This window comes from Eleutherodactylus coqui, chromosome 2 (genome assembly GCF_035609145.1).
Source record: "Eleutherodactylus coqui strain aEleCoq1 chromosome 2, aEleCoq1.hap1, whole genome shotgun sequence".
NCBI classification, from domain to species: domain Eukaryota; kingdom Metazoa; phylum Chordata; class Amphibia; order Anura; family Eleutherodactylidae; genus Eleutherodactylus; species Eleutherodactylus coqui.
In genome coordinates, this window is record NC_089838.1 from 36,613,422 (window position 1) to 36,627,397 (window position 13,976).

General features: G+C 50.7%; 1 protein-coding gene across 2 annotated transcripts in view; it reads left to right on the forward strand.

Moving 5' to 3' along the window:
* Window positions 1–213: 213 nt before the first annotated feature.
* The window catches only part of MAML1 (mastermind like transcriptional coactivator 1), a 65,999-nt gene continuing 52,236 nt past the window's right edge, over window positions 214–13,976 (forward strand). For both annotated transcript variants that reach the window (XM_066590573.1, XM_066590574.1), the window contains exon 1: window positions 214–663. In XM_066590573.1, the coding sequence (XP_066446670.1) occupies window positions 343–663 (321 nt within the window). In that variant the 5' untranslated portion in view covers window positions 214–342. The remainder of the gene's footprint in view (window positions 664–13,976) is intronic.

Consider the following 13,976-nt stretch of genomic DNA (forward strand, 5'->3'; position numbering starts at 1 on the left):
GCCCCGCCCACTCCGTAGAACGCTCCTGATAGGACCAAACGCAAATTCCTTGCTGTCTCCGCCTTTTTGCCTCCCCCGTAGACAAACAACTCCGTTTACAAAACACGACGTCATCGCCTGGCCCCGCCCACCCCGCGCACTATTGGTGCAGCCTTGCCGTGACGTCACGCCCATGTACTAAGAGGAAAAAAAAAAGAAAAAGGAAAAAAAAAAGCGAGAAAAGCAGTTCCAAGATGGCGGCTGCGCAGATAACAATGGCGAGAGGGCGAAGAGGGTCCGGGGGACGCTGAGCGGGAGGGGAGGGCTGGTCGTGGGGAGCAGCTTGTGCGCAGCACGGAGCCAATGGCGGATTTTGTGGTTCCCCGGCACAGCGCGGTGATGGAGCGCCTCCGCCGGCGGATAGAGCTGTGCCGGCGGCACCACGGCAACTGTGAGTCCCGCTACGACGCGGTGTCCGGGGAGAGGCTGGAGCTCGAGCGGCAGCACACCTTCCAGCTGCACCAGCGCTGCCTGCAGGCCAAGGCCAAGCGAGCCGGCAAGCACCGCCAGCCGCCGGCTGCAAGCACGGACCCTGCACGGAGCGCTCAGGCCGGCGGCGGCGCCCTGGAGCCAGGAGACGGGGGCAGCAACGGGGAGCAGTGCCGGAACAGCACCCTGATCGCGGTAAGAGCTTCTCGGGGAGGGGGCGCCCCCTGCTGCCGCCGCCGCGCACTTGTTGCTGCACTTCTAGGGGGGCAGGAAAGTTTCCAGCAGGGGTGCAGCTCCCCCAGATGGTCCTCTGCGCCCCTTTGGTGCTCGCTACATGTTGGCGCGGCGGCGGCAGCCCTTCGCCATGGCGACATTATTGGCCAAACTTCTTGATCGCAATGAATGGGAATGTGGTGCGGAAGCCTCCTGGGGCACACCTGGCGATGCCCACCGCGCCGATTCTCATCGGACTGCGTTGCCAACCTCTAGCTGTCGCGTTCTGGAGCGGACAGGGACTACAGATCCCAGCATGGTCAGGGCTTAGTGTCGTATTGTATTAGCGTCCGTTTTTTGGATCGAGCCGACGGCAAATTTTTTATTTTATATTCCTGCGCAAAATGAATGAAAGACGAATGATCGTTCCGTCATCGGCTGCGCTCACGCTGAACGGTTATCGCTCGCTGCCACTCAACTCTTTGAGCGGAAATAGTTTTCAGGGAAGAGGGCGTTATGGCGGTGGAGTCACCTAATGTGACGGATCGATACGTTTTTAGTACTGCATGGAGAACCTACCGTACGAGCCGATAGTTTGGTGTCGGAAGTATCTCCTTGCTCGTACACCCTGGAACAAGACTGCGGGGCCATCTCCTGCCTCACTCTGCTTTTGGGGGAAGTTGGGTGTCATCCCTTGTGTTGGTCCTCCACATGGTTGGGTGTAGATGGCAGCGTCGGGCTATCTCGTGCCGCCGGGCTATCGCGTACCGCTGGGGAGGGGCCGCCGGGCTATCTCGCTGCGCGGCGGTGGGTACTTCACTCCCGCGCGGCGGTGGGTACTTCACTCCCATCAGCACTTCGCTAAATTCGTCCGGTTTCTACGGTGATGCTAAATATTTGGTTCCGTGGTGATGGCGGCCGCTGGGACTGTAGCGCCGTGTGGTGCGAGGCCGACGGTCTACTAGTGCCCCCACCGCTGTACACTTGCGGCCCCCCTTGGCACTGGTCGTTGTCATCTACATCTAATCATTGTAAAGTAGCGGAGATTCTCCATTAGGACGTCTTGAAGGTGTCTTGGTTTTATGGCCCCTCTCCAGTAATTGCCTAGGGGGGGCACTGACCCCAGAAAGTAGTGTAAAGTTTTTTTTTTGTTTTTTTTTTACTTCCGTACTATTTGTTAAGTGCCGGTTATTTTAATTACCAGGCGATGACTTTGCTTTCTTGCAGGCGTGGAAGGGTTAACAGCAGTCTTGTCTTGAGTCAGTCCTTTTGTTGCTCCTTGCGAGGAAATGAGTGAAGCTTTACAGTAATGGAGTGCCAAGCCCTGGAAGGGTTAAACCAGTCATGGTGTGTCAGCCGGCAGCGCTGTGAATGATTCACCTACTGTAGGAAGTTGCACCACGGGCAGGCGAGTGCAGCTGGCGGGAGGAGGCCGGGTTTACTCGCTGCAGTTCATGGGGGCGGCCACCGGGCTGACATTGTAGTGGCCCAGTAGTCAGAGCTGTCACAGGCGCCACTGTTGTAGCTGCCGGGGTCTGTGCAGCTCTGGGGTAATGCCGATGGCAATCTTAACATGTCAGTGAGATAGGAGGTCATTAAAGGGACCCTTTCAGCAGTGTTTTCACTCTTACCCTGGGGTCACACGGGTCGGGATACCGCTGGCGATCTTGTGGTATTGCCGCAGCGAAAAACCGTGAGATTTTCGCCGCTAAAGAACGGCTTCAAAACCTGCAGCACTTAGCCGCGGGTTTTGGAGCGACTTGGCCACATGCTTTTCCGTTGCGGCTGACTCTCCCATAGAGAGGAGCGCGGCCGCAACAAAAAAAAAAACATGCGGCCGGGGAATCCGCGCTGCAGCGCTGGCTTTGCTGCGATTGATTGGCTGTCCCTTGTGGACGAGGTTTTTGACAAGTCTCGTCCACATGGCTGGCCAATCCCAGGATCAGCGGCTGCAGGCGGATTTGCCACGGCGAAATTCCGCACATCTGCCCTGTGTGACCCCAGCCTTTAAGTTGCCGCCATAGTGCTCAAAAACTTACTGGTAACCTTTGGCATCCTGTATGTGAATTCCGGGTCTCGAGTCAATGGGGTGGTGCCAAGCTTCCCGAGTCATTGTTTCATGCCAGTCTCTACCCCTCGCCTCTCAATTGACGCCTTCCCCAGCGCTTGTAGCGCCGCAATCCTGTGCATGCAGTGTACAGTCTCTTCTGGTGCATCGGCCTCCTCTGTGCCAATGTGTATGGTGCATGCTTGGGGTTTCGGTGCTATAAGCCCTAGAGGTGGAGTAGAGACCGGTATGACGCAGCGACTTGGGGAGCACTTGACGCCTCCATTGACATGAGACCCTGAATTTACATACAGGGTGTTAAAAGTAAGATTTGGGGTTGATATGGGCACAGGCGTGTACTGCGTAAAACATAATAGCGCTATGGTGGCAGCTTTAAAGGGGTTCTCGCACTTCTAGTTGTCTTCAGACAGCTCTGTACGTTGTGCAGTGGCCCAGGTTGGTACTGCAGTCTGAATTCTATTGAAGTAAATGGGACTCAGCCTGCAGTACCAACCTGGGCCACTGCACAATGTACGGAGCTGTCTGAAAACGGCTATAAGTGGGAGAACCCCTTTAATAGTGAAAATATTCTGACCGGCTCAATTTAATCATTAGAGAAACTAATTGTGTACCTATAACGGCTCTTTGCATGGGGCGATTAAACACCAGAATGAGCGTTCCAAGCCGTTGCATCAACAATTTGCCCTGTCGTTCATCGCAGCTTTTGGGGCGCAGTTGCGCTGCCATAGGTGACTCGGCAGCTTACGGTTAATTGCCAGGCTTCACCCTGACTTGCAACTGTAAACAATGGCAGCTCTAGGTGCTGCTTGCCAAATATCAGTAAATGGCGCGTGTTCTCCCCAATGATAGATATGTACAACCGCGCGAGGGTGCCAGTACAAACGCTAATTAGTCGTAGTACATCCGCTCGCGTTAACGGCCTCTGTCTTTTGTAATGGAAACTGCATGAGTCAAGGAGAGAGAAGTGACCGTCGGCAAGAAAACGGCACGCAATTATTGTAACCATAATTGCAAGTCAAAATTGCTTAAATCGTCGCTTGTTTTAGCAACTGTCTCTTGTTTAAGCTGCCCGATGACCACAATGACTTGTGTCTGTAAGGGACTGTCCAGTCAGGAGCTCAATGAGGTCTGTGGGTACAGGAGGGCTGAGGTTACCCGCTACTACTTGTTCTCCCTGTTGGCTCTTTCTTTTTTTCTTAAGCTCGGCTTCATTAGGATAGATCTGCATCTACAGGGAATCTGCTGTAGTCTGAGACACACCCCCTGCCTTATCATTGGTTGGGGGAGACTCCTCTCCTGTCTCATCATTGGTTGAAGTTGGTGCTCTACCTCCTCTGATTGCCTGCTGTGTATAACACATGCCTGTCCCACCAGGAAGACGGAGAGCCCTATCAGGTGACGCCCACGCAGAGGGGGACGGGCCTGAAGATGGACATATACATGAGATTAAAGGGGTTTTTCTATCTCGGCAGAAAAAGAAAATACCCCTCTGCTTGTGGCGGCCAGGAGTCGCAGAAACCTCGGAGTGGGCGGTGCTCTGCCACGACTCCCATCCACTTCTGTGGGTCACTCGCCTGTCCCTGTAATCCCAAGCACCCCGGACAGCCGGGGAGGGTAGGTCTTGAGCGAGGTGTTGGGTCCCAGAGCTTGGATCTGCATCGGACCTCTATGGCAGCTCACATAGATATGCCATGAAGTCTGAGATGGGAATAGCCCCTAAATGCTGAGATGGGAATAGCCCCTTAATGCTGGCCCAACCCACTAATTTTGGTTGGCAAGACTGGTTGACTGTATATTTTGCCTTTTTTTTTTTTTTTTAACATGGTCATTCTTTTTATTCTTGGGGTAAATCGGAGGTGTCAGCAGCAGCTTACTGAATGTTCACACTCAAGACATTCGGCAGAGCGCTCATGTGTAAGGGGGGGGGAGAATAGTGTTTTTTTTTGTTTGTTTTTTTTAATTCTTTTTGGTTTCATGGCATTTAAAGAACAAACTACAGAAAACCTTTTGTAGGGCCTTCCATAACTTCCTTTTACCCCACAGCTATTATCTTGGTAAAAAAAAAAAAAAAAACATGGGGGGGGGAGATTTATAAAACTTTCTAAAATAAACTTTTTGTTGCCCATAGCAACCAATCACAGTTCAGCTTTCATTTTATACTCTGCTTTTGGAAAATAAGAGCTACTCTGTGATTGGCCACAAAGTTCATTTTTAGACAGTTTTATAAATTTCCCCCATATTTGTGCCCGCAGGCTACAATTGGTTAGAGGCAGTTCAGAAGTTCGTACTTTTGACTACGTTTTTTGATTACTAAAGCTTATTCACACAAACGCATTTGTGCAAAATTTGCGCATGCAATACGCAGTGTATAGAACCCATTCACTTCAATGGGTTTGGTCACATACGTGTTTTTTTTTTTTTGCGTGCGCACTTCGGTCGGGCAAATAAACCGCTGTATGTCCTATCTTCATATGCACGAAAATGGCGCACGTTACATTAAAATCAGTGAGAGCATGCTTGTGTTTTTTTTTTGCGCATGCAAATACGCAGGATATGCGCATAAAAAAAACAAAACAGTAAAATACGTGCAAAAACGCAACACCCATCGCAAAAATTCGCTGAAGCCACTCTCTCACAGGCGCCTTTACTAGGGCAGAGCTGCTTTGTGCGGCGTTTGGCCACTTTCAGCGCAGGCACAGCCAGCCGATGACCACCACCTTACCTTCTGATGACATGAAATGCTGCGTTCATAAATGTAGTAAAACGCTTTACGCGGGGTTCTACCACGTTTTTTACAGCATTGAAAACGCTTCCCATTGATTTTAATGGGCGATGCATCGCGTTTAAAAACGCTGAAACGCCAAAAATGGAGCAGACAGCGCTCAGAAATCGTGGTGCTAGAAACACCGCGTTCAAGCGGCCTTGGGGGGTTAGAACTACAATACTAGCTGTGACAAGGACGACCGCTGTATAAACCCGCTGCCACCTGGCAGTCCCTCAAAGTCACATGCCCCGGGCGAGGGGTCCTTCATGCCGCCGGGCGGCCGGCTCCCATCGCACCTGGGTAGACGGCTTTTATGGAGTGTCTGGCAGCTGTAAAGCTGTCCGGTTTGTTTGCATTGGGTTGGCACAGAAGAGGTTTGGCAGCGGAGCCAGAGGTCTGTCTGCTGGGCATCGTTAGCAGCGCCGGACATGTAACTCATCTCAACTATCTCCTGCAAACTTGACAAGAGTCTTGAGATGCTGGCAGGGCTGCTGCCCGCTGGATAGTGTTGGACATGCCACCCTCCCCTCTTTGTCTTCCTGTTCTTACATGCTCTTCAGCGGTGCCCGTCTGACTGCTACGGCCCAGGATTGGGCAAGCCTAAATAATCGTCTACAAGGAAATGCAAAGTTCAGTTTGGCGGCTTCCGACTTCTCTTTATTTCCTGAATGCTTAAGAAGCGCTCATCAGTAAGCAGCGATGGCTGTGCCTGCAGCGCGCCACTCAGCTGGCCTCCTTCTTACTGTGTAGCAGTCTTCACTGTCATTCTTGCATTCCGTTCACTCAGATGACAACGTGTTGTTTAGTAGAACTTGCAGTTCTACAAGTTTGTACCCTTGTCTTACACTTGGTGCCCGTTCACACGAACGATATTCACGCGAGAGGGAAAACTTCGCATCGCCTGGGAACATTGCATATTGGCAAGTACTATATAACATAGCGCGCCCCCATGTGAATGAATAGAAAGTGCCGTCTGCAAACCACCAATGCCCCCTATTTGACAATCTACATCCGGAAAGCTGCAGGGTTAACCATTTCCTGCCTGGCTCCTTGGTGGAATCGGTTGCCTCTTGCTTTAATACTTGGCAGATCGGATGGCTCAGCATGGAAACTCCCATTTGAGTCACGGAGAGTCTGTGTGGTCAGAGCTATTACTGTCATGGTTTCCCTGCCGCCTCTTCCAGCTAATATGCAGGAGGCTTTTTGGAAGTCATTATGTTTGAGGTTCTAGAAAACTTTCAAAAACTTGAAACTTAATGGCTAACTTATTCTTTCTCTGTTTAAGTCCCTGAATGGGCACAATGGCCGGCAGAATGTGTCTGCATATGGATGCGTCTGGTGGCAGGACAAATCCCGGGAGGTAAATATTGGGGGTAGATTTTTGGATTTTTTTTTTCTATTTTGCACAATTATTATTATTCTCAGTGCGACTCTAAAAAATGTAGTTTTCTTTAAGGTTTTCAATACATTGTATTTCATACATGCACTAGAATATCGATGGCGAAGGAAAATACATCAGATTGACTAGTTTAAGAGTTGTAAACTGTTGCTGACCTGTCTTGGGGTAGGGCATCAATAATAGATCAGCAGGGGTCCCCCACCCGAGACCCCTGCTGATAGGCAGTTTGCCAGGCCACTGCGTTCATGCACTGTGGTGATTTCCACAGGATGCAGACAGCTCTATACTATAGCATCCAGGCTTCAAATTACAAGTTTACTTCCAATTCCCTTCAGTGGGATCTTTGACTGTAATACCAAGACTGGCCACTGTAGTGAGAACAGAGCTGTCTGCTTCCTGCAGAAATCCCCGCAGTGCTTGAGCACAAGGGCCTGGTGAGTGACAGACTCTTTCCGATCTACTACAGATGGCCTATTCTATTTCAAGCCTCCCCAAAAATCGTGAAAAATCAGGGTAGGGCTTATTTTCTGGGAAGCACATTAATAAAATGCAAGTTTCTCCCAAACAACTGCACAGATGCATAAATATCAGCAAGTGGAGACCGCTGTTGTCAGACAGCTCTGGGGGCAACTTATTTTCAGGGGGAACAAAAAGGTTGGGCAATGAAATTCAAGATGTCCCATCCTTCTTTCCACGCCTTATCTGTTGGGGGTGGGAAGCCAGGGGACCCCCATACGTGTACGGTAGGGGACCCCCATACGTGTTCGGTAGTCTGCTGCTCCCGTTGGAATCATTATTCACCTGAACCTTTTTCCTAGAGTATTTGGTAGCCTTTAGGGTCTCCGGCAGTGTTTTACACATCACAGCCCAGAGACCGTGTATGGTCTGAGTATGGCACTGCACATGCCTGTGAATTAAACAATACGGATGTGCGCAGTGGGATTTATTTTTTTAAGTTCCCCGCTATGTCCAACGGGGATGCGTATCATATGCATCCCATAACAGAGCTGCGACCGATACGCAGAGCAGTGGAGTAGCTGCGATATATTTCCCCTGTGTATGGATACGCAGGGTGTACGCCGGTGTGCATGGAAGAATGACAGTCCATTGACTTTCATTGCCTCCATTAGCGTGTATCATGTGTGTGACGCTGTGAAAACACGGTCGTGGCCATGAGCCCTACTGCGACGACGAGATGTATCTCCGCAGTGTTCACCCATGAGGTTGTGATAGACGATGAACATGAAACGGGTCACTGATGGGCGGTAACTCCACGGCTGCTTCACTCGGGTGTCCGCAAGAGATCTCCATCTGTGGAAGGCTTTCTGCTGCCTCCTGGCCACCTATAGGACCCGCTTACAGGGCCGTATTTCCCATCTGTTCGCCGGCCAACAGCCCACGGACACATTATAGCCTATTGGGCTATTAACACACTGATGGCCCATGCGGGGGAAAAAATCGCAGCGTGTCCTAGTATGATCCGTATGAGGCACAAGAATCGGACATGCAATGTCCGCTGACAACAGCTATCAGCTGCACACCACTGTTTGTTCATGTCCTCTGAGTTGTGTCTGAGACTCGAATGCAATTCGCGTACACCTGTATAAATGGGCTCTTGGGCCACTCTCACACAGGTGAGACTAAAAGGCATACAGGCTCAATACGGTATCCTGCAACCTGTCGGTGCACCTTAGCTGTAACTTAGCCGCCTGCAATCTTATGGGCCGTGGAAGTTGGCGTCCCAGATGGTCCCATACATGTTATATTGGCGAAAAGTCTGGTGACCAGGCAGCCATGGAAGTGTGACAATGTGGTGGAGGCTCCTGTGACTCCCTTGCTGCTGTCATTGTCCCTCGTTCCACTACAAGGGGTGACTGACGTCATATACGATGTGTCTTTCTAACCCCCCAACCCCAGACCATCACACCACCAGTGGGGGCAGTGTACTGCTCCACAGCAAAGGCAGGTCTCCAGACACGAACACAGCCATCGTCGGCGCCTAAACTAAACCTGGATTCATCTCTTAAGACAACCCGGTTCCCCTCTGTAGCGTCCAGTTTTATCACAACACCACTGCAAACAGGAGACGGTGAGTGTCAAATGTCCTTCAGCCAAGCGGTTAGAGACGGACCGGTCTGTGGATGACTGACGAGGAAACAGTTGGACCTGCTGGTACTTGTTGGACGATTGGATGCTCTTCTCTACTGGTGGTCTGTAAGGGGCATCCTGAGCCCGGTCACCTTGTGTGCCCCCATCCACTGGTCCCAACACCTTCTAACAGTCTGGTCAGAGCAGCCCGGTGGGGGACAATTGGCCGTTACGACCATTCAGCCTCTTGCAGTCCAATAACCCCTCTCAAACTGTTACCAGGGTGAAATCTTTGATTGCATCGTAGAGGCGTCTAGTGGCCAACAAGCTCTACACAAGCAGAAGAAGAGGTCACTACACACAAGGAGCCTCCGAGAGCCTCTTATAGGCCAAGAGGGGGAAGCATTTTTAGGGCCGCAGGTGGCAAGACTGTTCAACCAATCGCCACAACTCTCATAATTTGTATATCCGCCTGAGATGGAACTGCATGCCGAGTTTTGCAACAAAATCACAACTGGGGTGGAGGGACTGTTTTTTTTGAGTGTACCTTGGAGGCGTTGATGTCTTTCTGCTGAGCTGCTGCTGGTATGGGGTCTCTGTATCATGCATGCAGTATAACAGCGCTGCTTATGTGGCGTATACTCGGTTTATCGGTTTATTACCGGCACTTCTTGTTGACCGTCTCCAAAATAAATCCCTTCGGATTCTGTCTCGCTCCTGCCACCTGCGCTCACAAGAAGCCTTTCGTTTGGGGTCCTGGCCTACTTTATTTGCAAGCATTGAAATTCTACTCCATCACACAGTGGGATCTTCATGGGATGAGGTCTGGCACCGTCCGGATTCTGAGGAACGCTCTGTTCCTTTTGGGTCTAATATCGTTTGATGTCTTGTGAATGATGCCTGTGGGTTCCGTCTGTGGCGAGGCGGCATGAGGATACATCCTGGCGCTGCTGCTGCAATGATAGGAGGATTATTTCATGTCGGTACACGGTCTTCACTGCACGTCTCTATCGGTGCTGATCCACAGGGTCCATATGTAGTATCCGCAGGGGTTTGTGCTACATATCGCTTACGCAGTAGCTCACAGTTGGGACTGCGGGTCATAGTAGCACATAGTAGCGCAGCACTTGGCTGCATTAACAGCCCCCTTAGTCCATGCTTCATAGAGATTGTCGTGGATTCTGCAACAAATTCATGTCCCATGCCCTTCAGTGGGAACGTGCGCCGAAGCTATACCATGTGAATATTCTCGTATTCAGAATTGAAATCCACATCGTGGTTCTGCCGTGGATGGCGACCGCGAATCTTGGTGGGCCGGCTTTGGCTTTTATGTCCTCGGGTTCAGCCTTAGGCCGCCTGCACACTGACGTGAAAATCATGCAAGATTTGTGCGTTGCAAGACACACAAATACGAATCCCGTTCGCCAGGCGTGCACGAAAATGCATGCGCTCAACATGCTTCCACTATGAACTAGTTTTTCCCCATGTGTATCGGCGCTTTAGACTGTACGTTTTGCGCATGCAGGGTGTGTTTAGTTCAATTGAAGGGGTGAAGTATATCAAGGATCAACGTCCAAATCTACACCAAACTGGAGTTCGATGCGGCTTTTCCATTGTGGATCTGCGCCACGTATGAACGCACACTTCTAGGGCACAACGCACGTGTTGTAGGCGGATCGGTCACGGATTTTGCCGTAGAATTCGCCTTGTATGTTGCAAAGGGGAAAATCTAAATAGATGAGATTTGTTCAGATTTTGTCCCATTTGCTGCTTCTGTCAAAGGCTTTGATTATCTGCCCCCCCGTGTGGTCGGACCCCCGGGAAAATGCCTATATGTGCAGGTATACAGACGTGCGCGTCCGCTCTCCATGACCTACTTTACTGGATCTTCCCTCTTTATGTAACGGATCCCCTCCACAATGTTGTTGGATATTCAGGTCACGCCGATCTTACGGGAACGGGGGATCTGCAACTTATTCTCATTTTGTCTTTCTAGAAAATATGGGTCATGATAATTAGGGGCCCTTTGCATGGGTTTGTAATTAGCAGGCTGGTGCATACAGTAACCCTCCTATGTTTCAGGAATTCACCATTTAATAGGATCTGACAAACACCAAGGCTCCGGCATCTGCTGCGGCGGCCGCTCTTAACTCTCTGCTTGCTGGTGTCTGCAGCTCCTTCTCCCTGGTGTCCTGCTTGGGATAAAGGATGGGCTTCTAAGGTTGCCTGCTGTCCTTATATCAACCCCTCCGTGCGCTAGGCACAAACCCAGTCCACATTCCACAGCTCTACGGAATCCTCCGTTCTCCAGTGCTGCGCTCCGCTGTTAAAGGTACAGCTACACGTCATGGGAGCTGGAGTCGTCTGCCGGTCGTATTGGCACTGTACATAGTGGATCTGGTGCCGCTGTTTCAGAACTGCGCCCTTTGAAGTTGCCAGAGGCGGCTACCAGTGGCTATTAACCTCTGGGATCTGATTCTCCGTATTTTTCTCGTATACGCTATACCAATATCGCGTAGGCGGCCAAGTTGCCACTCGCGCAAATTGCAGATGTTATGCGCATAAGAAAAATTGCAGCATGTTCTATCTTGGTGCACATGCTCCCCAAGATACTACATGGCGATGGGCCGCCCGCAGCCTGTGCGCAGTGTCAATTGGGTCAAGGCCTCGTGCAAACGGCAGGCCCAGATGCTGGCTGTGGAATCCAGCCCTGACCGTGGCGGGTGACTACCTGACGTGTTCTTTGCCAGGGGTCTGCACTGACCAGTCGTCTTCCAGCTTCTCTGTAATGCGGATGGTCCGCACAGCTCGCCGTTGGACATGCGCAGCGCAGATTTTTTGGGGGGGTTTACTCCCTTTTCCCACGGAATCTGCGGCTTGTTTGAATGCCAATTGTGGGCGGGCCGCGGGTCGGACTGCTTCCATTGACTTCAATGGAAGTCGCGCTTGTGGGAGCCGCAGGAAAATGGATGCTGGGATTTTTCATCTCAGAACGGGAAGCGGATTTGGTTTCCGCTCGTGTGCGTGAAGAATCATATTTCCATAGGATTCTATGGAGGGTTATTGCTGCCGAGCCCGGAGGCGGACACCCACTACGGAATCGGTGTATGCACACAAGGGTTTTTTGGACCATCTTTCTGTTTTTTCCTTTTTTTTTTAAATCTCCCATGTTTCCCTAGGGAGGCTCCTTTTTTATCGCGTCGCAACACGATTTTCATGTGACGTGTTTTTAACATTAAAAACTCCAACTGACTCGCATGATAAAACCGCAGGCGGCAGCGGTGTGATGTGAGATTATTCTCAGAAAAAAGTGGCGACAAAGACAACTTTGCCACGATTTTCTCGCAGTCCCAAGGGTGGCAGATGAGGCCGTGCACCCGACCTGACACGTTCCCTATAAAAGTATATAGATGTAATGGGGGGGGGGGATGTAAAATGCAACTCTGAATGTGCCCATGTGAACTAATGGGTTTTTAGCACTGGTGTGAGTGAACTCATGACGTTACGACTAGTGGCTCCTCCTCTTTCACGTGTTACATGGATGACCCACGGCGTTCGCAGTACTGCTAGACAAATGAGAATGCAGTGATTGGAGGGGTCCGGGTAGGGAGACCCCTGTGAATCAGCGGGCTCTGTTCACACTTTCGCTGTACTTTTGTTCTTCTGTTTCGTCATAGGAACAAAGCTGGAACTGAACGGCACCAGGCGGACCTCAGGCCCCTCCCACACAAGCTCCTTTTACCACAGCGTTTTGAACACCATGCTAATCACGTTACAATGTTCCCATAGATTTCAATGGGTTCCGCAGACCTGCGTTTGTGTGTGTTTTTTTTTTTTTTTTTTCTTTAACGCTGTGATTTTTAAAGCGCGGTCTGCTCCATCTTTGTCGTATTTTCACGCTTTTTAACGCACTTCATTACCCATCAGAATGATGGGGTGCGTTAAACGCTGTCCAACGCAGTAACCGATGTTCGAAAACTCCAGTAAAGATGGCAGTGGTTCCCCGGCGCCGTGTGGGGGAGTGCCTCCCTGTCTGTAATGGGGTTTGTCCGGCTTCTGCCCGGCCCCCCCGTGGTAATTTCAGTGATGCAGGACTGATTTGCTCTAGAGGCCCCAAACCGGGCACTTCAGGTGTGAACAGACCATTAGGCCTCATGTCCACAAGTGGGTCGGATCGCTCCCAGCTCTGCACTAGTGGGGCTCATGAAGCTGGCATCGGCCTCTGAACGCTCCTAAGGCAATGCTCATACATGTTGTAGTTCCGCCCGCGTCCGTGTTTACTATAGTGAGTCCCGTTCACACTTGTGCTCTTCCATCTTCCGCTCTCTCAGGTCGTATCTAAAATACATGAAGAATTATTGTATGGACTTAGTGTTTTCTGATATTACTTTTTGCGTTGGCAGCTGGGCACTCGTTGGTCTCCACTATGGGTGGCACCCTCTCACAATGCCGCGCATATCTTTTAGACCTTGCTCAGTGGCTCTCTCCATTGGTAAGGTCAGTATGGTTCCTCCATGCAGCATCATTTTTCGCTTTTGAGGACTGTGGGAACCGGGCCGAACCTCTAGAGAGCAGCAGGAGGGACCTGGACCAAGTCTGCTTGGGTAATGTGTGTAATGTCATTTATTTTTTTAATTTAGTGTAACTACTGCTTATATTTCAAGCCTCCCTGAAAATTGGACTAGGGCTTATTTTTGAGGTAGATCTTTATTTTCGGGGGAAACGGGGTACTACTGGCACTTTCTTGCCAATTGCCAGGCTGCAGCTCGGCAATTGGCACTATTACATGAGCACTAATGATGCCCCTAAGACTTCCTACACGTGTCTGAGCACGATATTGGACTGTGAAACTCTGCCCGATATTGCACTCAGGAATGTGCGAGGTACCGCGGCTGCCAGGCTTTTTTCTTTAAAAATGCCTCCCATCACTTCAGGTAAAGAAAAGATCCGGAGGATCAGCAGGTGTTTCCAATGGT